Source organism: Akanthomyces muscarius, assembly GCF_028009165.1.
Source record: "Akanthomyces muscarius strain Ve6 chromosome Unknown contig_15, whole genome shotgun sequence".
NCBI classification, from domain to species: domain Eukaryota; kingdom Fungi; phylum Ascomycota; class Sordariomycetes; order Hypocreales; family Cordycipitaceae; genus Akanthomyces; species Akanthomyces muscarius.
In genome coordinates this window covers 532,797-553,348 of record NW_026611615.1, presented here as the reverse complement: position 1 = coordinate 553,348, position 20,552 = coordinate 532,797, and the positions used below count along the sequence as shown (strand labels likewise).

The following is a 20,552-nucleotide window of genomic DNA, read 5'->3' as shown; positions in this document are numbered from 1 at the left end:
AAAAAATGTACATATTATCATTTAGCATCCCATATCTATGTTAGCATATCGCCTTGTAAAAGACTTTCCATCGCGGCCAGTTCTCCCGCTCCTCCTTTTCCTGGGCTATTAGTATCGGTAGGTTAAACTGCCGCCGCCCCGTATCAACGTCCAAATCCTCAATCTTGACGTATCGTGTTCTATAATACAGCTTGTGCCCGATGAAGAAGACAAACACGACCGGCGCGCCCATCCACTTGAGGAAGAAGTTTTCTACAATATCCCGCGTGGCCATGTGCTCCGAGTTGACCGGCGACACGCCCACCCAGAACTGCGTGACAATCACCAAGCAGTTGAGCGCGAGCCCGACGTACGAGCCCGCCACGCCAAAGTGCGCCTGGAAGGGCAGCTCGGCGGGCTCGTGGCCGTGGGCGGCCCACGCGCGGCGGAAGCGGATGTGGCAGAGGCAGATGGAACCCCAGGTGAAGATGGAGGACAGGCCCGACGCCGTCAGCAGCCACTCGAGCACGACACGCTGCTGCTTCAGGTCCGCGAGGTACGCGAGCACGCCAATCAGCGCGGCGAGGGAAATGGCCACCAGCGGGCGGCCCTTGCGGTCGACGTAGCCGAGGATACGCGGCGCCTGGCGCAGGTTGGCCATGGCGGCGAGCGTGCGCGTGGAGCCAAACACGGCCGAGTTGCCGACGGACAGGATGGCGATGAGGATGACGGCGTTCATGACGGACGGCAGGATCTGGATGCCCGCGTCCTCGATGGCGATGACAAAGGGCGACGTGTTGGCGTCGACCTGGCTCGTGCCGCCAAAGAGGCGCGGGCTGTCGTACGGCACCAGCAGGCCGACGAGCGTCAGCGCGACGACGTAGAAGAGCGTGATGCGCCAGAAGACCTGCTTGATGGCCGTGGGCAGCGACTTGCGCGGCGCGGCCGTCTCCGCGGCGGCAAGCCCCACGAGCTCTGTACCAGCGAAAGCAAAGGCCGCCGTCGTGAAGACGCTGCAGATGCCCTTGAAGCCGTTGTGGAAGGCACCGGGCTTGTGCCAGTATTCGCCGCCAATGTAGCCCCGGTCCGGCGTGCCGCCGAGGTTCATCACAATGGCAAGAAGGCTGTGAAAATGTCAGCAACACAAGGCACAGACACGGAGGGGGGCGTGTGGATTAATCAAAACGTACATGAAGCCAATGATGGCAATCACCTTGACCATGGAAAAGATGTATTCTGCTTCTCCGTACCCTTTGACCCCAAACATGTTGATGGTCAGGATGACGAATAAGAAAATGGTGACGAAGACGCTTCTTGGAAGAGAATTGTTCCAATACTCAATGGTAAGTGAGGCGGCAATGACCTCCAGCGGCAGTACAGACAGCCATTGCAGTGCATAGCTGATGGCACATGTGGTCAGCCCCGGCTCCCATACGCTTGAGGATTTCGAGCGAGCACTTACTTCCAGCCCATGGCAAATCCCCATGAAGGGTCTAAAAATCGCGTAGACCAGGATGAAAAGGACCCGGCAATCGGGAACACGACTGCTAGCTCACCAAGGGCTTGGCAGGTACAGAACAGCATAATGCCAACAACTGAGAATGCCAATAATAGCGATGCAGGGCCGCCGACGGCGAGGGCCTTGCCACTGGCGACAAATAATCCTGCTCCTGGAAAAAAAAGCGTCAGCTCTTGCACATTTCTCCAAAGTCATCTAAACGTCAAAACATACCGACTGAACCGCCTATCGCTATCATCTGGAGGTGGCGTCCCTTTAGACTGCGCATCAATCCTCCCGTCTGTGCATTCTCAACGGTAGCGCTACGCAGGTCGTAGTACGGGCCAACATTCGAGCGCACAATCGTGTCCGCATGGTCCCTCGAGTAAAACTCGGACTGCGGATCCCGTCTGAAGCCTTGCAAGAACCGCCGCACCCGCGCCGGCGCCTCCTCCTCAAAGGTCGGCTGCATCAGGTACCCCGTAGGCGTCGGCGATGCGCTGTGCTTGCTCCAGTGGTCGTCCATGGTGTCACGTTTGCGCGCAAGCGGTGCGACAGTCGCGGGCGGCGACACTGATCTGTCGCATCTATTCTGACACACTTCTTTTGAACCCGTCTTTGGCCGTGCCGTTTTCTTTCAGGCGAGAGATTTGGACTTCTGGGAATCTGACGAGAGACATTCGCGGGTTATCAGTCAGGTCCCTTTGTTCCCTTGGTGGTCAGCGAAAAAACGTGACCCTCAGCAGAGAGTTGAGCTAGCGTGGGGGGGCGACGCCGTTGTGGCAGGGCGCCGTTGCTTTTTTCTTTCAGTTGCCGATCATCTCACGGCTGAAAGGCTGACATGAGTCGCGCCCGTACAGAGCAGGATCGAGAAGGTTGTGAGGATCGGGTGCGCCAGAGGATCCAATAGGGGCGAAGCTATTGCGGCCCAAAACTGATAATTATCTGGCACAGAGAGCGCCTTGTCCGTTGATGGTCTTGGTAGGGCAATCTGTCTCGACGGCAGCGGTCCACTGGTCTCAGATCCACAACGTGGGTAGAGGGCAGGAGGGGAACAAGGAAGGACCAGGAGCTGTCAATTGTTCGTCAATATTTTATAGCAAACAGGCAATAGGAGAGAATGAGAAAAGGCGAGGCTTGTAACATCTTCAAAGATAGAGTGTAGGCATACATAGCTATGCGTCAGTACGAAAGAGTATGTAAGCAGCAAGGTCATGAAATAAGTTGATAAGGTGTCAGGTCTATTCCTTATCATAGGGCTATCTGGCTATATTGATGCCCTCTTGATATGATGTATGCGAGGTGTACATGGTGGCGCTCGAAATAGCCCGCCACCAGGCACACCAAAGATTGGCCGCCCTCTATAATCGCCCAAATGGTCCAATACTCGCCAACAGTCGCACAATACATCCACCCATTTTCATTTTACATCTCCCTTTCTAGTCGCAGCGAACAACGTAGCTGTGCTCGCGGGGCTCAAAGTGAGACATGCCGGGCGTGCACGGCACGACGGCGTAGACCTCGTCGGTCGCGTCGCAGCCCTTGCCGGCCGTAATGTACAGCTTGCAGTTGGCGTCGCCGGGGGTGCCGTGGTGCACCTTGTAGCACGAGTTGCTGTGCTTGTTGGAGCACTTGTCGCCCTCGGTCTGGTCGCCGACCTTGCCCGAGTCAGAGCACAGCTGCGGGAACTGGTCCTGGATGCGGTCAAACTTGCAGCGGTACGCCGAGGCGGCGACGGCAAGAGCGGCAAACACGACGGCGGTCTTCATGATGAACGATGGCAAAGTGGAAGAGAAGAGGAAGAGTTGTTTCGGTTTTGGTATGTAGAAAGAGAATATGAAGGCTGTTTATTTTACTGACCAAACCCAACAAATTTACGCAGGATGCCTGAGCCTTTTATAGTCAACGAGGAACCTCTCAAGCAACCCAACCTGCTACCTACTGAACAGTTCCAAGGAAAACTTGCCAGACCTTGCCGGAGAGCATAGTCCGCCCCGCACGTTATCCTGTTTATCGAGGGATCCATGAGCTAAAATGCTTAAAATTCGAGGCTGAAGTCCGTCGACGTCTAGCTTGGGCAAGGTCACAATCGACTTGTCGCCATCTCTCAATAGCGTGCGGCTCTTTGCACGTACAGTGCCTCAAGGCCTAGTAGTAGCGAACTGCAACCAAAACAACGCGAGGCAAGAGAAGCAAAGATGGTACTATAGCCCAAAACGACTTGTCCTATATTACCGACAGCTCATTGACTTCACAAGCACTGAATCTATACAATAGGCGTTGTATGAGGGAACAGATGCCGCTCGTATACACAAAGTCCGTTGTGCTGACTGGCGCGCGCTAGCAGGTCGGGATGTGGATGAGAGACCAAGGCTAGAATCATTCCCAGGCCATTTTTGCCCAGTGTAAACGTACTGGACTATGCTCTGGGGCGGAAGGATTCAGGGACCTCAGCTCAACCTGCAGCAGGGCCTGGAGGGATAACAGCTGCTATACTCTTTTCGCTGCGTACGCGGGCGGGGGCCAGGGCCGCTACGCTCTAGTTTCCGTGTATAAGCATTCAGCTGCCCCGCCGCTACGATCGAATGAGGCAGGTTGGAATCGTAGCACGGAAAATCTGGGTTCTAGAAGTGAACGAGAACTATCCTGCATGGCTTGCTCGGGGTTTGGTGTGCGCATGTCGGCCGGATGCAAAACCACCCGGCTTTTTACAACGGAGAAGAGAGGTGAGCCTCCCGGATCCCTCAGATGTCAACTCCGGTGGCTGCACGTTGAAGGCTTCATTGGCTCTTGCAACCCACCCTTGATGAACCACCGCCTGTTGCCTTGTTGCTACTGCATTTGTCCATCGCTTCCCCCGAAGATCCACGGTGGCTTGCAAGAACTGGGTCAAACGCACAGGTTATACACTCGCCTTGGGGGTCGCAGCGTAGGCCAGCGAGACATTTTGCGCGTTGACCTCGTGGGTGAATTGGCTTCGTTAACAACACCGCAGTCCAATTCAAGGTAAAATTGAATCCGTAACGATACCATGATGCATATAGCATAAATCTCAGCTGGTTCAGTGAGGCGGCATCGATCTAGCCAGCTCATGTGGACACAATCAATAGAGGCGAGTATTCTCCCACCAGTGCAGGGTAGCCTACTGCACCATTAAATACAGCTCTTGCGTCGCGAGGGCACATCCGTAAGCCACCAGATACAAACTTCTCTCTAGCCAGAAAATCAAATCGGACCTGCCGTTAAGTACAAAGACATTGTGCCTAGCTTCATGTCAAGTGCGGATGGTTTTCTTTGGGCATGCACTTTCCCACTACTATTGAGCCCATGGTTTGATAAAATACTTGCTTTCTTGCCTCACCGGAAATCGCTAAATAGGCAAGGCATTGTAAGTTCCAAAATGTTATTGCAGAATCTGCGTTCCTTCGGCGGCCACTTCTATCAACCTAAGTCTCCGATTGCTATACATACGTGAACATAATCGGCGCGGATAAATGGAGGAGTTGGAGCCTAGGTATGCTGCAGCGTCTTGCAGGCGCGACGCAGCACAGCAAAACGAGGAATCAACACAAAGTTCAAATACAACCGTGAAAAATAAAGTTTAAAAAATACATTGTATTATTTACAAACCGTATTCCTCTTTCATGTCGTCCTCGGGAGGCAACTTCATATGAGCACCGTTACCAAAAGGCGCTCTCGTAACAGTTGAGCAATTAGTCGCCAAAGGCTGTCCAGAGAACCTCGCGTCCATCCAATTAAGCCACTCTGGCGCAGAAGCCGAAACTGACGGAGAGTGCTCGATTCCAGGGTACAGGCTGAGATGTATAGTATTGCCAACCCGGCATGCTCTGTCGACCGCGTTCTTTGTTGTTTGAGGGAGAATGCTAGTGTCATTGAGGCCCTGTACAACGAGTATCGGCGTCAATGCGCGGCCGTCCGACGGTGCGGTCTTGTTCTGCCATTCTTGCAGCAAAGGCAAATCGCCGACCGCTCCCTCTAGGCTGATGATTTCTTCTAGCTTCAAGTCAATCGTCAGTCCCGCCAGAGCAGTCGCGCAAACCTGGGCGCGGTCCGCGATAGCCAACCGTTGGCGCATTTTAGGGCCGAGCAGAGTCAGGTTATAGGATGGCTGGAATCGCTGAATGCCTATAGCGAGTGACGGCGCATAGCTCGCGAATCCTCCAGAGTCTGAATCTTCGCCTCCAGAATCGAGCAATCCATCAATAGCCATGTCAATTATGTGTGTGGCTGGTGCCAAGGCGACAGTGCCCAAGTACTGATGAGTTTCCGAACTGAGAAGATCACTCTCCGCCAGCTTCCAGACAGCACCACCGCCCTCTGAGTGGCCAACGCTCATCCATTTGCGGCTGAGCACATTACCGAAAGCGCTTCTCGCAGCGACCATTGAGTAGTATATATCATTTGCCTGCGCAGGAAAACTGCAATATTTGTGCAGGGTTTCGTTGTTGCCAAGGCCAGCAAAGTCCGTCGCGATGACAGCGTAGCCGCGCTCCAGGAGCAGCTGCCAGCTATCGTAGTCAAAGAGCGCCGGGCCGTTGGACGGTGCGCACCCGCGATATACACCGATTGTGCCATGCGCAAACGCGACCGAGTGATATTTTGAACAGCTGGGGCTGCCAAGGGGCGCATAGGGAAAAGCAATGAACCCAGTCGATGGCACAATCGTTTTGCCGTCCAAGTCCAAGGAGGTGTATTGCATTCGATATACTGTCGTCCCGGCTTTGATGTTGAGGGGCACAGGGTCCGCTGCTTGGAGCTTTAGCAAGTCTCCGGGCTTGGAGGCTGTGAAGTTATGGGCCGTGTCGTAAAATCTAAAATCGAAATCGAGACCGACTTGCGTGTGGTCATAAACGTTCGCGTGTCGCAGAATGTTGAAGCAATTGGCATCGCAACCGTTGGCCGCCGCAAAGGCACTGCTGACGTTGAAATTGCAAGCAATGTCTGCCGAAATAGCTCTGGCCAAGGCCAAGGCCAAGGCCCCAATGGCTGTGATTTGTTTCATTTTGCATAGAGGAGAAGTCTGAAAATGCTGGCAGTCTGGGAACAAGCAGCTCCTCGACATGCTGGTCAACTGACGTTGATTGGCCCGTTTTGGCAGCTACATATGTGCACTTAGGACAACCTCGTCACGCTGGGGTCTCCCCAGACTGCCCGGCTGGACTGCGTGGTCACTCACGCTATTTAAACAATTCTGTTACCATAGCCGCTTAAGATCTACCGATAAATTGTATGCTGTGTTGATCGTTATTTTGCCTCAGAGTTTTATTCTTTGAGGTGTCCCTCTCAAGTCTCAACTACTGCGGTCGAAGCCGGCCAGACGGAGATGGGGCGAGGCCTCGGGCGTAGTGTCTTGTGCGGGGAACAACACTCACGGTTCAAAAAAAAAAAAAAGTCACTACATGTTCGCATTCAGTCAGACATAATAGGCCTTAGTCCAAAGGTTCATAGGCTGGTTGAATATCCTTTGGTGTCAAATAGCAAGTTCACCAGTATGTAAACAAGGCTTGTATCTGCATGCAGGGACCACCGAGTGGCTCGAAGTAGCAAATGATGCACATCAGGTGTCTAAAGTGTCGTACTTAACCCTTTAGGCTTCCGCGGCGGCTACTGCCGCCCAACTGGATAGCGAGAAGACCGTGCACATGGCTGGAAATATGTACAGACGACGTTGATTGATAAACAAACGTTAATCCAGTCATACCTTGGCCATGTGGAAGTCGCCAGATAAACTTTGGAATGCTTTCATATAGCGATAAGAGGCCATTCCACGTTTGGAAGGTCGCAATCTCCGACGCGTATGCATTAACTAGCGAGTAACTACTCCGCATTGAAGAGTCTAAGCTGGCTACGACCTTTCAAAACGTGAGAGCAGAACAAGGAGGAAATTTCAATTCCGACAGATCAGGCTGCCTCACTGTACAACGCATGTCGCTGTGGCTGCACGATGTAACTTCCACACAGCAATTGGCAAAGCGCCCAGCACTTTCGTCACACTAGCACCATGTCAAACCAGGCTCTAATTAATATACGCAGCCTCAATTGCTTTATAACTTATTAGTGGTCGTGGGGGCCGCGGAGAATAAATGGCCCCTATAACGAGCGAGAGCGGCCACTAGCTTTATCTGAGGGAGGGCGCAGCCTCAGATTGACTTTAGTGCACGGTAGTTATTGATAAAGACGATCGTCGCCACCCCTTTCTGCTCACATCTCAAACACCTTTTACGGCAACCGGACGATGCTCTTTCTTCTTGCTTGCCCTCTCAAAATTGCTGTGTAGCGATCCAGGCACAGCACCTTGGCTTTAAGCCGCAATGGCTTCTCACGAGGCAGTCGGCGAGAAACCAGCAGAGTCACTGCCGCTGCGAGCAACAAAGGACTCCCCCTCTTTTGATCGCCATACGTCCAACGAGCTCACAAACGCTTCTGGGCACAAGCAAGAGCTGGGGCGAAATTTTTCGTTACTCAATATATGCGGCATCGCTGCTACGACGGGCAACTCTTGGACGGCAATAGGCGGCAGCGTGGTCCGTTCACCCTCTTACAGCGACAGACTGTCGGTCAGCAAAGAACACGACGAAACTAACTATCGCCCGTTTTATAGGCTATTGCTATCTACAATGGAGGACCCCCTGGTGTCATATATGAGTTGTGAGTGCTCTCACGCCCGTTGCCAGTCGAATATTGATTTCTGACCGTGATGCGCTACAGCATCGCTGTATCGGTATTCTACTGGCTGATCGCAGCATCCATTGCCGAGCTGGCATCGGCGATGCCATCTTCGAGCGGAGGTTCGTTTTTAAACATGCTTGCATCCCAGATTCTTCTTCTGTGCATTCTAATTTGACACTAGTATACCACTGGGCAACCGTAAACGCCGGTCGATACGGACGCATCTTTGGCTGGTTTGCTGGCTGGTGGAACTTTTTCGCCTGGATCTTCGGCGCAGCCTCCATGTCCTCCATTGTCGCAAACCAGACTGTCAGCATGTACAGCCTGTTCCATGTCGACTTCAAAGCGCAGCCATGGCACGTCTTTGTCAGCTACATGATTTGCACCTGGATCTGCTGTGCCATTGTTCTCTTCGGCAACAAAGCTCTTCCTGCTCTGGGAAACATTGGGCTGTTCTTCATCATCTCTGGCGTCTTGGTCACAATCATTGTCTGCGCAGTGATGCCCAGCGTCAACAACACCCCGTACGCCTCCAACAAAGACGTGTGGCAGCAGTGGACAAACGAAACCGGATACTCGGACAACGGGTTTGTTTTCGTCGCCGGCATGTTGAATGGTGCCTTTGCCGTGGGCAGCACCGATTGCGTTGCGCATCTCGCAGAGGAGATACCCGAGTACGTACAACCTGACAAAAAGCACATCGATTGTACTTGCAGCTGACTCGAAAACCCATAGGCCGAGTCGCAACATCCCGAAAGCTATGGCCGCGCAGTACATCATCGGTTTCACTACAGCATTTGTCTACATGATTGCAATTTTTTACTCGATTCACGACCTTCCTGGTGCCCTCAGCTCAACGCCGATATTTCCTCTCGCAGGCCTGTATCATCAAGCGACGGGCACACGAAGCGGCGCACTAGGTTTACTCGTCATTGCCTTCATTCCGACTTTTATTACTGCCATTGGCTGCTACATTACGGCAGGTCGCACATTCTGGACCTTGTCCCGCGACAACGCCACGCCATTCAGCCGTGTCTTTCGCCAGATCCACCCCCGGTTTCACAACCCATTCAATGCGACGCTCCTCTGCGGTGGCATCTGCACAATCATGGGGTGCATCTACGTGGGTTCGACGACAGCCTTTAATGCATTTGTCGGGTCCTACATCATCCTTTCCACTCTTTCATATCTCACTGCCATTCTTCCGCATTTGGTCAATGGTCGCTCAAAGCTGACGCCTGGGTGGTTTTGGATGGGGGGCCCAGTGGGGTTCATCGTGAACGCCATTGTTTGCGTATACATCCTGGCTTTCATCGTCATTTTCTGCTTCCCCTACTCATTACCGGTGACAGCATCGAACATGAACTATTCGTCGTTGATAACAGGCGGATTGTCCATTTTTGTTTTGCTGTTCTGGTTCTGGCGGCGAGGGGAGTACGAAGCACCTCAGGTAGGAGCTACAAGGTGATTTCGAGTTCTTCGATTGCAAGTTACATTCTGGTAGACACAAAAGGCCTCTTGATATCCGGCTTCAGAGCATATTGGTGTTTGTTGTTCGACAGTAATAGATTGCGCGCGGGCCTGGCTCATGACGACATGTAGTTGCAGCCGATAGCGCCGAGATGCTGTCAATAACCCCGCCTAATGCAGTCACACCTTACACCACATTAATTGTCGGTTAGTATGTAGACATGTGTCTACTAATATCAAAATGTCTGTGATCGATGCACTGTCGCAAGGCTCGGGCTGGCTTCGAGCTCCATTTATACATTGCTGCCTGGGCTCGCCTCATCGTCAAGTTCAGCCTCACTGCCTGCCTGGGGGGGGTTTGAAGAGCCGCAATTTGCTCCAAATTCTGGCGGCTCTAGGAGGAACAGAAACCTCGATTTATACATCAGATCTCGAAGCGTTCTTGTTCATCTCCTCGTCTTTCCATTGCGCGCCCTTCAGGACATGAATGTCAGACAAGTTGCGCCATGTCTTGTGATGTGCACAACTTCCCGTTGTCACTCACCAAATGATGCTGGCGCCACCGATGGATTCTGTCTCGGCACGCTCACCCCGTCTATCCTATCGCGGGCTAGTGCTGGCGGTATAAGCCCACTTAACGGTCGGCCAGACCTAGACAGGGAAAAACCGTGTGTCCAGCTCGTCATTTTTTTTTATTACAATATGCTCGCATTTAAAAATTGCAATGGCCCCAGTCTCAAATTCCCTCCTTCTCTTTCCTTCTCTTGCACCCGTTCACTCGGTCCAATTGCTTGCGTCTCTACGAAAGAACCGAGCAGGTTACCCAGGTTCTCCGAGTCGAAAAGCTTGAACTGCGCCAGCGTTACTCATGGCCGGACAGATTAGTGGACGCTCCGAGGAGCAGCGCGGGGACTCCTGCAACCCCGCGAACCGTGCAGATGCATCTACGGCGCCGCAGCCACGGGAGCGTTCGAATGACGAGGGCGACGAATATGGGGCATTGGCAACGCCAACTGAATCCTCAGCGTTGCTGGGAAACATTGACGGCCGATATGACGCTGAGAGTGGCGAGCAGAAAAAAGGAAGCGATTGGGATGACTTGCCTGCTCAAGGGGACCCCAGCTGGGCAAGAGAGATCAAGATGGTCCTGAAATCCTCGCCGCCTCTCATCATCACATTTTTCCTGCAGTTCTCGATCAATGCCACCAGCGTCTTCGCCGTGGGCAAACTTGGCAAGCAGCAGCTAGCCGCAGTCGCCTGTAAGTACACCACCTCTTTGTTCCGTCACACCGTGACAGGTTCGAAGCTGTCACTAGACCAGGCGCGTGTGCATGCTAACTCCTCACAGTGGCGAATATGACTGCAGCCATGACCTGCCTTGCGCCCTTCATCGGCCTCGCAACCAGCCTCGATACGTTGTGTGCGCAGGCTTATGGTGATGGCCGCAAGCACTTGGTAGGCATACAGTGCCAGAGATGCTTTTGGTTTCTGTCCTGCGCAGCTGTACCCGTCTCGATATTGTGGTTGTGCTCTGAGAGCATCCTGGGGCGTATTGTCGACGCAGAAACGGCCCGTCTTGCCAGCAGCTACCTCAAGGTTATGATTTTTTCCATCCCGGCGTACATCACTTTCGAGACCGGAAAGCGCATTCTTCAAGCACAAGGGCTGTTTCGCGAAATCTCGTACATCATCCTCATCGTTGCGCCGGTGAACATTTTCATCAACTGGCTGCTGGTGTGGAAGCTTGAGCTTGGATTCATTGGTGCCCCGATTGGTGTCGTGATATCGAGAAATTTTCTCGCCATGCTTCTTGTACTCTATATCAAATTCGTCAACGGTTCTCAGTGCTGGGGAGGGTTTGACAAGAAGGCTTTTGTCAACTGGGGCATCATGATCCGCCTTGCCTTGCCGGGAATGATCATGGTGCTGGCGGAATGGCTTGCGTTTGAGCTCATCACACTTTTGTCAAGTCGCTTTGGCACGGACTATCTCGCAGCGCAGAGCGCCATCTTCACGATTGTTGCGCTGCTGTATCAGATCCCCTTTTCGGTATCTGTGGCTTCCTCCACCAGAGTTGCCAGCTTGATAGGCGGTGGCGTCGTGGATTCGGCGAAAATAGCATCTAAAGTGGTAAGCTACGGCGTCAGCTTTCTTCTTCTTCTGGTATCGCAGGGAACTAATGGATTGAATAGGCTGTCATTGTTTCGTGCCTCATCAGCGCGATGAACATTGTTCTATGCGTGACGCTTCGATGGTACATACCTTTACTTCTCACAAGCGATGAGGCAGTCATCGCCATCACCGCAACTACCCTACCCGTTGTTGCCATTGCTGTTTTCTGGGACGGTGTCAGTGCAGGCGCCCACGGCATCCTCCGTGGCATCGGCAAGCAGTCGATCGGCGGGCCGGTGAATGTAATTGGTCACTATTTGATCGCACTACCCACATCATTGACGCTCGCCTTCTACTTCGATTGGAAAATCAAAGGCATGTGGACGGGCATCACAGGCGGTCTTTTTGTGTGAGTTATTCCCAACTTCCCCCGCGCAGCTTCAACTAACCTTGAAACAGTGTTTCTGTCATCGAATATTACTATATCTTAAAGGTCGACTGGCAGAAGGCCGCGTCAGAGGCGAGAGACCGTAATGCGTCCGGGTAGTGCGGGCAGCTACGCCACCTCTCACAATGCGCGCGCTAATACGGGAGGCGTGTTTGGACCCAAGGGGGGAAAGGGGCATCATGAGCAGCACGAGCAGAAACGGGTGTATCGATAGATTGCATATTTGCGGAGTTTTGAACAGCATTTTGTGCGAAAAGTTTGTTTCCTAGATTGCACGTTCAAGGCACACCCTAGTCAGAGAAAGAGAACCATGAAATATCTGGTAGCACAACTATGTCTGAAACGCGTATAACCTATGTGTGGCTGATGTTGGACCAAAAAAAATTGGCGAGACTTCTCACCACGCGTAGAAGTCTCCGATTTTGTTTCTCGGGTGCTCCGGGCACTTTCTTCATGCGCTAAACATATGCTATTGTCATTAGCACTGGACCAGAATCTTTTCGAGGCTCCCAGTTCTCCGCAATTTTACAGTTGTACAATTTTACTACAAGATGACTACGGGTGTGGCAGCCGTATTTGAGTCACTTCATCTACTATTTGTTAGCCTAGTCTTTAGCTTTCAGCTTGGCGTGCATCCACAGGCAAACAGGCTAGTAAATGCTCGTGTTGTGTTATTAGGGCGTCAAGGGGCGCGTCTTGGAAAAGCAACATCTGGAAGGCACGCCACATTGTCGCACGAATTGGTCTCCAGTGTGGCTGTCTGGGCGTAAGCAACCAAGAAGACGCTGCACAGCCTGGTCGCGTGCTCTCCCCATTTTCGCTGATCGTGGGCAGCTCGATCGTATTACCTGCTAGACCCAGCATATTACCGGCAGGCATTAATTTGCAGTGAATGCCTGCTCGCAAAGTCCAGCTACAATAAGCTCTATTTTAAATCTTTCCGTCAGGCCCGGTATAAATCCTTTTACGACCCACTCAGTAGAATAACACAAACCTGCTGTTTCCCGTCGTGAGATGCACGCCAAGCATAGGCGTCGCAAATAAACCGGGCGGCGCCAATGCCCGAACCGCTTCCCGTCAAAGGCAGCCAACAAAACAACAATGTGAGAGATCCTTGCCCACACGCAAGCCAGCTCTCGCAAGCTGCCCAACGGCCGGCAACTTCGGCCACGGCTGGCACGTTCGCCTACGTCATGCGCCTGGAAAGGGGCCGCTAAAATGTGTCTAATAATACAGAGACGGACTTTGGTGGAAGACGAGCCAGCACTACTGGCCAGCCACGGGGCGTCGCCAAGCCACTACTCCAGCTCTCAAGCCGCCTGCTCCAGTTGACGAGTCCGGACTTTTTCCCCCTGGCGTAAGGGGTGGTGGGTTTACGCGGTCGCTGTGTGCGGCGCCGAAGCGGCCCCCGTCTTGGCAACGCAAAACCTGTGCCAGTGTATAAGGGAGAAACATGCCGTTGCTTGGCTCTCCGGATCGTCTGGTTTGCTCACGCGACATTTGCATATCCTCCAAACCCTAAAAAGGTTGTTGTTGGAGTACTTTTTTGTTCGCCTTTCGACAACTCGATCGCCTCTGCCAATATGAATGGCAGCCACTCCCGGCCGATTGGCGATCGCCAGTGTCTGTCGAAAGCCCGGCAATATGCAGTCGCTGTAGCCTTGTTTGCGTCGCGCGCTCCTTTGGCTCTGCTCGCGCCGTTTCCCAAAGCAGCAAACCGAAAATTCGCCTTTGCCTTTGTGGCTGTCGCCATCGTCGCCGCCAAGATTATCCACGTCGTCGCTCGCGAGAGAGCGCTCCTGAGAAGAGACTTGGTCATTTGGATGCTGTCCTTTTTCATGCAAGACTTTGTCCTGCTCTTGGCCCTTCGATACTTGACAGAGTGGTCCCACAGCACCTCCCGAAAGCACATCCTGCTACGCATACTTGGACGGGCGTTGAACTCCATCGTGAGCCTTTTCTCGGCTCTGATCTCCGTCGTCAACATTACCTTTTTCCTCTATGCGAGAGCTGAGGTCCGCTGGCGCGATGTCGCCTTTGCTAGTGACTCGGGCTCTCGCGGCGTCCTCCTTTCTGGCCTCGTGACACTCCTCACAGTACTATGCTGCATTACGGCTGTCGCGGGTTTCTTCCAAAACAACATCTTCAGAATTGGGGGCGCCGCTATCGATGCGGTGAAATGGCCTTACCAGTATTTCGTGCAGCGACGCCGAGCCGATTCGAGCCACGGATTCGCCCGAATTCCCTCCGATGCGCTAGACGATCCTGTGAGCCTGGAAGAGAAACGAGACGACGACATCCGACCCGGGACCCCAGGATCAGCGGTCGAAAGCCGATTTTGGCGATCAGTGTGGAGCGGATTCATCGTTCTTCAGGTGATCTTCTATCTACTGCGCCCCTACGAGGGTGCCCTAATCTTCATGTCCTGGACGACGCCGCTCATTCCCTTTGTCGATTTCAAAGAGTCTGCTTCGATACTCCGCGATATCCGCCCTTACAACGACGTCGGTATCAACTACGCATGGGACGACAGAACAGCCCTTGCCGAGCCTATTCGGCTCGATTGGTTGCCCGAAGACAATGTACTGAAGGGATTTGAAGACTGGTATCAAGCAGGCCGGCCGCACTACAGCGCCGAGGCCGATCCCCTCAAGATTTCCAACATGGACCAAGACCTGCTGCCGGAGTTGAAAAATAGTCTGGCTGATGTGTCTATCAAGCATATTGTACTCGTTGTCTTGGAGAGTACTCGAAAGGACGTGTTCCCGCTTAAGAAGGACGACTTAATTTGGCGACGATTCGAAGAGGCAGCCCCTCACAACAAGCTCTCCGGCGAATCCATTGCTCGTCTCGAGACACTGACACAAACGGCAAACTATCTGACGGGCGATTACGACGACGGCTTCGAGCACGAAAACACCACTCGCAGAGGAGGAATCAACTTTAAGGACGCCAACACTGCCTCGACATATACGCGCAAGAGCATGATTGGAACAATGTGTGGCATCTGGCCCCTCGTTGCCGATTTCAACAAAGAGTACATCCACCACATTTACCAACCCTGCCTGCCGCAAATCCTGGAGGCCTTTTCGTTTCTCGATCAAAACGACACAGCAGAGAGCCCATGGCGTTCCCAATATCTTCAGTCCGTGACGCTTAGCTACGACCACGCCGACACGAGCACCGAACAATTCGGCTTTCCCAAAGACAATATTATCGGTGCACGCTACCTGCGGTCGAATGCCGCCAAATTTGGCAAGGTCGATCTTCCGGACATCAACTATTTCGGTATGGCGGAAGCGCCATTATTGGATTACTTCCGTGACACCTTCTCCTCTGCGAAGCAAAGCAATGAACGTGTGTTCTTGACGCATCTCACCAGTACGACTCATCATCCATACGCCATCCCGGCCGAAGAGCAATATGTTCCACTTGCCAGTGGCCGATGGGACGATTTATCGCATTACATCAACGCGGTCGGATACGATGATCGATGGCTCGGCAAGATCCTGGGCGTCCTGGACGACGAAGGGGTTGCCAATGAGACTCTTGTCATTGTCACTGGCGACCACGGCATCTCCCTGCCAGAGAACAACAAGCCAGCTTCGTACCACAACCCCAACGCTGGGTGCAACCATATCCCCGTCGTCATGTCTCACCCAAGCCTTCCTCCAATCGACGTCAACGACTCGGTGAGCACCATGGAAATTTTGCCTACGGTCCTGGATCTGCTTCGCGAGACGGGCTCTCTATCCGAAGCTGCCAGCAAAGCCGCCGGGGACCTAATGGTAAACTATGAAGGCCAGTCCCTCATTCGCAAGCTTAGACACTCTGACTACAGAGTTGAGAACCCGACAGAGGTCAGCAACGAGGACGAATTGCGCAATTGGCAATTTATCGTCATGAACCCCGGGCGAGCCATGCTGGGTGTCCGCGATAGACGGCACAAGACATGGCGCCTAGTCGTGCCCGTCATTCATGACGTGGAGTGGCAGTTTACAGACCTCGAGTCTGACCCCACCGACACGGATTCGGTGCAAGCTTTTGAGTTTCGCGCGTTTCTAGACAAGATCCAGAGACGCTACGGCAAGGAAGAAGCCAAATGGGCAGAGGAGGCGGCCTTCATTGCGCGGTGGTGGGTCGAAGAGAATAATAAGAGATACGAGTACGGACCTTACGCTGCTACACCAACATCGTCATGATTTGGCAGAAAGCCAGACAGCACATGCATCACAAGCGAGCATAGATATTCTTACACGATATATATCATGGGGTCAGTTCTTTTGACAAGGGCTCTGTCAGCTGAAATATTTAATACTGTATATATATTGTCATAATTCCAAGCACACTTTCTATCAACATAATAATACGGCGGTGCTCTAGCTTCTAACAACAGCCAGTGTGACCTTGATGCAGAGTCGGCTGGGACTGTCGACAACTACGCACGTGTTAGCATTTCTTGCACCAAGATGCGCACGACCATGCAGAAATTACTTACGGGTATTTCCTGGGGGCGAATAGCGGAATTCGTGTCGGTTGCCGGATGCCGACCTGATGCACAAATGGCCGCCCGTGACACCGGACCGTTCTTTGAAGACGAGCTCCGTCTGCACGGCGTCGGTGTCCGGGTTGCATCCGTACCTGACGTCGTAAATTGCACGAGGATCACCGCGCTCCGTCATGAACATTTTGGTGGTGTCGTCAGAGGCCGTGTACTGGTACGTCCATTAGCGGGTGTACATCAATTGCAGCAACACACGCGCTCATACCTCGCCGTTGATGACAGCCCTGATTGTCTTGCCGCCTTTGAGCTGCGTGATGACGCCGTTCACAAGAGTCAAGTCGCCCGCAGCGGCGCCAGCCGGGCTCAGATACAGGTGCTGATCACCCCCACCGGCGGCCCATTGGTTCATCAAACGGTTGTGAATAATGGGGTAGGACGCATTCTGGACCTGGATGGCAAAGCCCTGGTTGATGGTGTTGCTGGGCGTGTCCGTCGGCAGCGTACACGCAAGAGCCGCGGTGGCGGACGAGGCAGCGAGCATGATCTTGGAGAACCACATTGCGACGAGTTTTTGCTAGTAATCAAGATTTCTGTAGAGTGTTTAAATAGACAAAAGAGAGAAAAATGCTCCTCTGCGCTGAGTATTTATACCCGAATCTGTCTGTGGTACAGCTGCGGCCAGCCGGCGAGCCCTGCACGACGCTGCTGCAAGTATTCAGCTCCAACGCGCCAAGGCCATGCATGTAACCTGCAGCGGGCCATCCCAGCCTTTTTCTTGCATCAATACGAGACACAGTACTGGCACTATTAAAGCCATTTCCTGCAGGAGAAATGATGTACAATTGGTCGCCGGGCAGAACCTGGCAATCAAGGAGTGAAACATTGGGAGCTGGGAGGCATTTATGTCGCTGACTGCACCTCTGAAATGCCCATGCTCCAGCGGTTTTACGAAATATGGGAGTTTGTTTGCCTCAATGGGCAAGCTGCAGCTTCCACCATCTCAGCTGTCTGTCGCCCGCCGTCCATTTCATTTCAGCACCTTCAGCTGGACCCTCCTTCGTAGGTGGGACGCCGTTCTGGCCAGCAATCGAACGCAGAGACATGCATTTAATATCGACGACATTGGCGCGGGGTCCGTTTGCAAAGGATTTCGAGTGGCTCTTTTTGCAGCGCTGCCCTTGCGCCACAATAACAATGGCATGAAGCTGCAGATGCTGACAGGCACCAGGTGCAGCCGAGCGTTGCTTTCGCCATAGTCGTGCTACTGATTGCGACTCCTACTGGCTGTTGCGGTCTCGTGAGTATTGTTGAAAATTCCAGCAATGCTGCCGAGTATCAGTAGGCAGCGGCCGAGCTAAGACATATTTGACCCCAGTAGCTTTTGGGCTCACTTCCAGTGCACAACAGAACGATTGATGACCGGTCTAAGAAGTCAACCCCGCGCCAAACTAGTGCGAAAGAATGTCCGAAGTGGCGGTTCGGCAGGTTCTATACTTTGCTTCTCAAGTCGAACTACCAGGTCATCTCAAGTCCAGTCCAGATTAGCTCTCTGCGGCCGCGATTCCATCGTCATGGGGACGCTAGCTGTGGAAGAAGATCGGCGCGAGAGTCAGCATCACCCAGAGCGCGTCACGCTGCTGATCGTCGTTTGAGGCTCGATCCTTTTTCCTTTTCTGAAGGGGAAAATGGCTGCCGATATCTACCAAGCCCTCGATAGCTCCAATGGCGAGATACGATTGCTGCACCTCTGCTCTTCCAGCGGCGCCGCTCAGCGGTGGGAGCTAGTAACAAGCACTCTCCAGAGCTGCCCGCCTTTTACGGCCCTGTCCTATCTTTGGGGCGACGACGTAAAAAACGAATTCGTCACCGTCAATGACCAGCACATACCCATCACGTCCAATTTGGCCTGTGCTCTTCATCATGCCGCGCAGCATTGGGGTGGCGAGTTCCCGGCGCGGATGGATGCGGACTTTTACTTTTGGACAGACGCCGTATGCATCAACCAGGGCGACACCCGGGAGCGAGAGCAACAGGTGAAGCTCATGGGCCAGCTCTACGCAACGGCAGAGCTTGTTATTGCGTCCCTCGGTCCTCTCAACGAGGCGATAGAGCTCAGCATCGACACGCTTCATCGCGTACGCGACGAAATCAAGGACATTCCCGCAAATGCGTCGATGGACGAGAATATCAGCTGGCTGCAAAAACACCCAGATCTTATTGACGCCGACGTCGGGCTATTGGAGGACCAATTCGACGCAAGCAAACGCTGGAAGCTTTTGCGGCAATTTCTTTATCTGGAGTACTGGCATCGCGCGTGGGTCTTACAAGAGCTGGTTCTGGCACAACGCTTGCTCATCATCTCGGAGAGCAAGTCTCTGGACCCCGATGCTCTCTTTGCCGTGCTGAAATGGGTCCAATCCACGAAGGACATTGCACGGAACCGAGTACTTGTCCGTCCCGACTGGCTCATCACATCCGTGTGGAACTTTCTGACCTATGACAACCTGCTCGGATGGAAGTCTGTCCTGCGGATCAGCGATGCGCGGGAGAGCGACAAGAATGATCGTCTGCTGAGGGTCAATCTGGCATGGGCCGGAAACGACCTCCGAGCGACGGACCCCAGGGATCTCATCTACGGCACCATGGCGCTTACGAAAATGGGCTTTGACCCCGATTACTCCCCCACGTCGCAGCTCAGCACGCTGTATGCCCGGTTCATGCAGTGGTGGCTGGAAGAGGTCACGCTGTTGCAGACCAAAGATGACAATTGGGCGTATAACCATCTTGATCTTCTCGGAGAAGCTGGCATCGGCCAAGTGGCAGACGGCGATGACGAGAACAAGGACCTCGCGCGCATCGTCCCGTCGTGGGTGCCCAATTTCTCTCTCGGCACAAAGGTCTATACACCGCACCTCCTGCTGTCACCGCGAACCGCTGACAGTAAAGTCTTCCCAAGCGATGCGCCGCTACCTCGAGCAGACGGTCTTAGTCTCTTCGTTCCCGCCATCTCGCTTGACACAATTGTCAAGATTGACAAACTCAACGACATCAAGAACGGCCGAGGGCTTTTTGACTTTGTTGCCGCGTACTGCAGCCGACATGCACAGTATCCGACAGGATGCGCGTCGTTGCAGGGCCTATTTCGCACACTCATGAAGGACGTTCTGGAGACATCGGATCCTGATGATGACGATGTCATGATACGCTTCTTTGGGTTTGTGCGGGCTCTGATTCACGGTCCAGAAACGGGCACGCTGCCAGTGCAACCCGAAATTGCGTTGGAGAAGCTTGGATTATCTACCGAATCCGAAAGTCACTTCACCAAATCACTCTGCGCAGTCTATGGCTGCGACTTTGTTCCAGAAGAGCTGGAGGCGATGAAGAAATGGCTTCCGCTGCTGCTGCAACCGGCTTGGCACGGCCACTGGTCCGATCCCGAAGTGCTTGACCTATGTCTGCGGACTGTCCTGGAAATTAGGGAGCTTGATTATACATGCGTTGCCGAAACGTCGCTTGGCTATCTTGTCGTGGCGCCCGTGGGAGCAAAGTGCGGCGACCAGCTTTGCCTGCTCAACCGCAGCGACAGCGCCTCTATCCTCCGTGATGGAGGCGAATACTGGGAGCACGTTGGCCGATGCTATAGTTTTGGGCTCTCCGAGTACAGAACAGAGGTATTTGAGAAGACTATGAGCGAGTTTAGGATTTTAGAGCTACGTTGACTTGGATTGTGGCTTGTACTTCGTACGCGCTGCGGCTGACAAAAAGACTGCTGCCATCAAGCCAAAGGTGTGAAACTGTACTCCTGCATGATAGTCGTATTGTTCTCTTTCTGTTCGCGGTGGAAGTACGGT

At 53.2% G+C, this 20,552-nt stretch overlaps 8 protein-coding genes across 8 annotated transcripts; 4 read left to right on the top strand and 4 right to left on the bottom strand.

Moving 5' to 3' along the window:
• Positions 1–40: 40 nt before the first annotated feature.
• LMH87_007912 (uncharacterized protein) lies at positions 41–2,003 on the bottom strand (the record flags this gene model as incomplete). Its single annotated transcript, XM_056200966.1, has 4 exons — positions 41–1,103; positions 1,170–1,379; positions 1,442–1,649; positions 1,712–2,003. The coding sequence occupies 4 exons, from the start codon at positions 2,001–2,003 to the stop codon at positions 41–43; spliced, it is 1,773 nt and encodes a 590-aa protein (XP_056057782.1).
• Positions 2,004–2,916: 913 nt separating this feature from the next.
• LMH87_007911 (uncharacterized protein) lies at positions 2,917–3,246 on the bottom strand (the record flags this gene model as incomplete). Its single annotated transcript, XM_056200953.1, has 1 exon — positions 2,917–3,246. The coding sequence occupies one exon, from the start codon at positions 3,244–3,246 to the stop codon at positions 2,917–2,919; it is 330 nt and encodes a 109-aa protein (XP_056057781.1).
• Positions 3,247–5,099: 1,853 nt separating this feature from the next.
• On the bottom strand, positions 5,100–6,500 carry LMH87_007910 (uncharacterized protein; the record flags this gene model as incomplete). The annotated part of the gene is made up of 1 exon (XM_056200942.1): positions 5,100–6,500. The coding sequence occupies one exon, from the start codon at positions 6,498–6,500 to the stop codon at positions 5,100–5,102; it is 1,401 nt and encodes a 466-aa protein (XP_056057780.1).
• Positions 6,501–7,809: 1,309 nt separating this feature from the next.
• LMH87_007909 (uncharacterized protein) lies at positions 7,810–9,635 on the top strand (the record flags this gene model as incomplete). Its single annotated transcript, XM_056200931.1, has 5 exons — positions 7,810–8,022; positions 8,100–8,146; positions 8,207–8,286; positions 8,349–8,841; positions 8,903–9,635. 5 exons carry the CDS (start codon positions 7,810–7,812, stop codon positions 9,633–9,635), a joined length of 1,566 nt encoding a protein of 521 aa, XP_056057779.1.
• An 870-nt stretch (positions 9,636–10,505) lies between these two features.
• LMH87_007908 (uncharacterized protein) lies at positions 10,506–12,296 on the top strand (the record flags this gene model as incomplete). The annotated part of the gene is made up of 4 exons (XM_056200919.1): positions 10,506–10,896; positions 10,986–11,767; positions 11,830–12,158; positions 12,209–12,296. The coding sequence occupies 4 exons, from the start codon at positions 10,506–10,508 to the stop codon at positions 12,294–12,296; spliced, it is 1,590 nt and encodes a 529-aa protein (XP_056057778.1).
• Positions 12,297–13,780: 1,484 nt separating this feature from the next.
• LMH87_007907 (uncharacterized protein) lies at positions 13,781–16,399 on the top strand (the record flags this gene model as incomplete). The annotated part of the gene is made up of 1 exon (XM_056200907.1): positions 13,781–16,399. One exon carries the CDS (start codon positions 13,781–13,783, stop codon positions 16,397–16,399), a length of 2,619 nt encoding a protein of 872 aa, XP_056057777.1.
• A 177-nt stretch (positions 16,400–16,576) lies between these two features.
• On the bottom strand, positions 16,577–17,260 carry LMH87_007906 (uncharacterized protein; the record flags this gene model as incomplete). Its single annotated transcript, XM_056200896.1, has 3 exons — positions 16,577–16,635; positions 16,696–16,912; positions 16,967–17,260. 3 exons carry the CDS (start codon positions 17,258–17,260, stop codon positions 16,577–16,579), a joined length of 570 nt encoding a protein of 189 aa, XP_056057776.1.
• Positions 17,261–18,386: 1,126 nt separating this feature from the next.
• Positions 18,387–20,420, top strand: LMH87_007905 (uncharacterized protein; the record flags this gene model as incomplete). The annotated part of the gene is made up of 1 exon (XM_056200883.1): positions 18,387–20,420. One exon carries the CDS (start codon positions 18,387–18,389, stop codon positions 20,418–20,420), a length of 2,034 nt encoding a protein of 677 aa, XP_056057775.1.
• Positions 20,421–20,552: the final 132 nt, after the last annotated feature.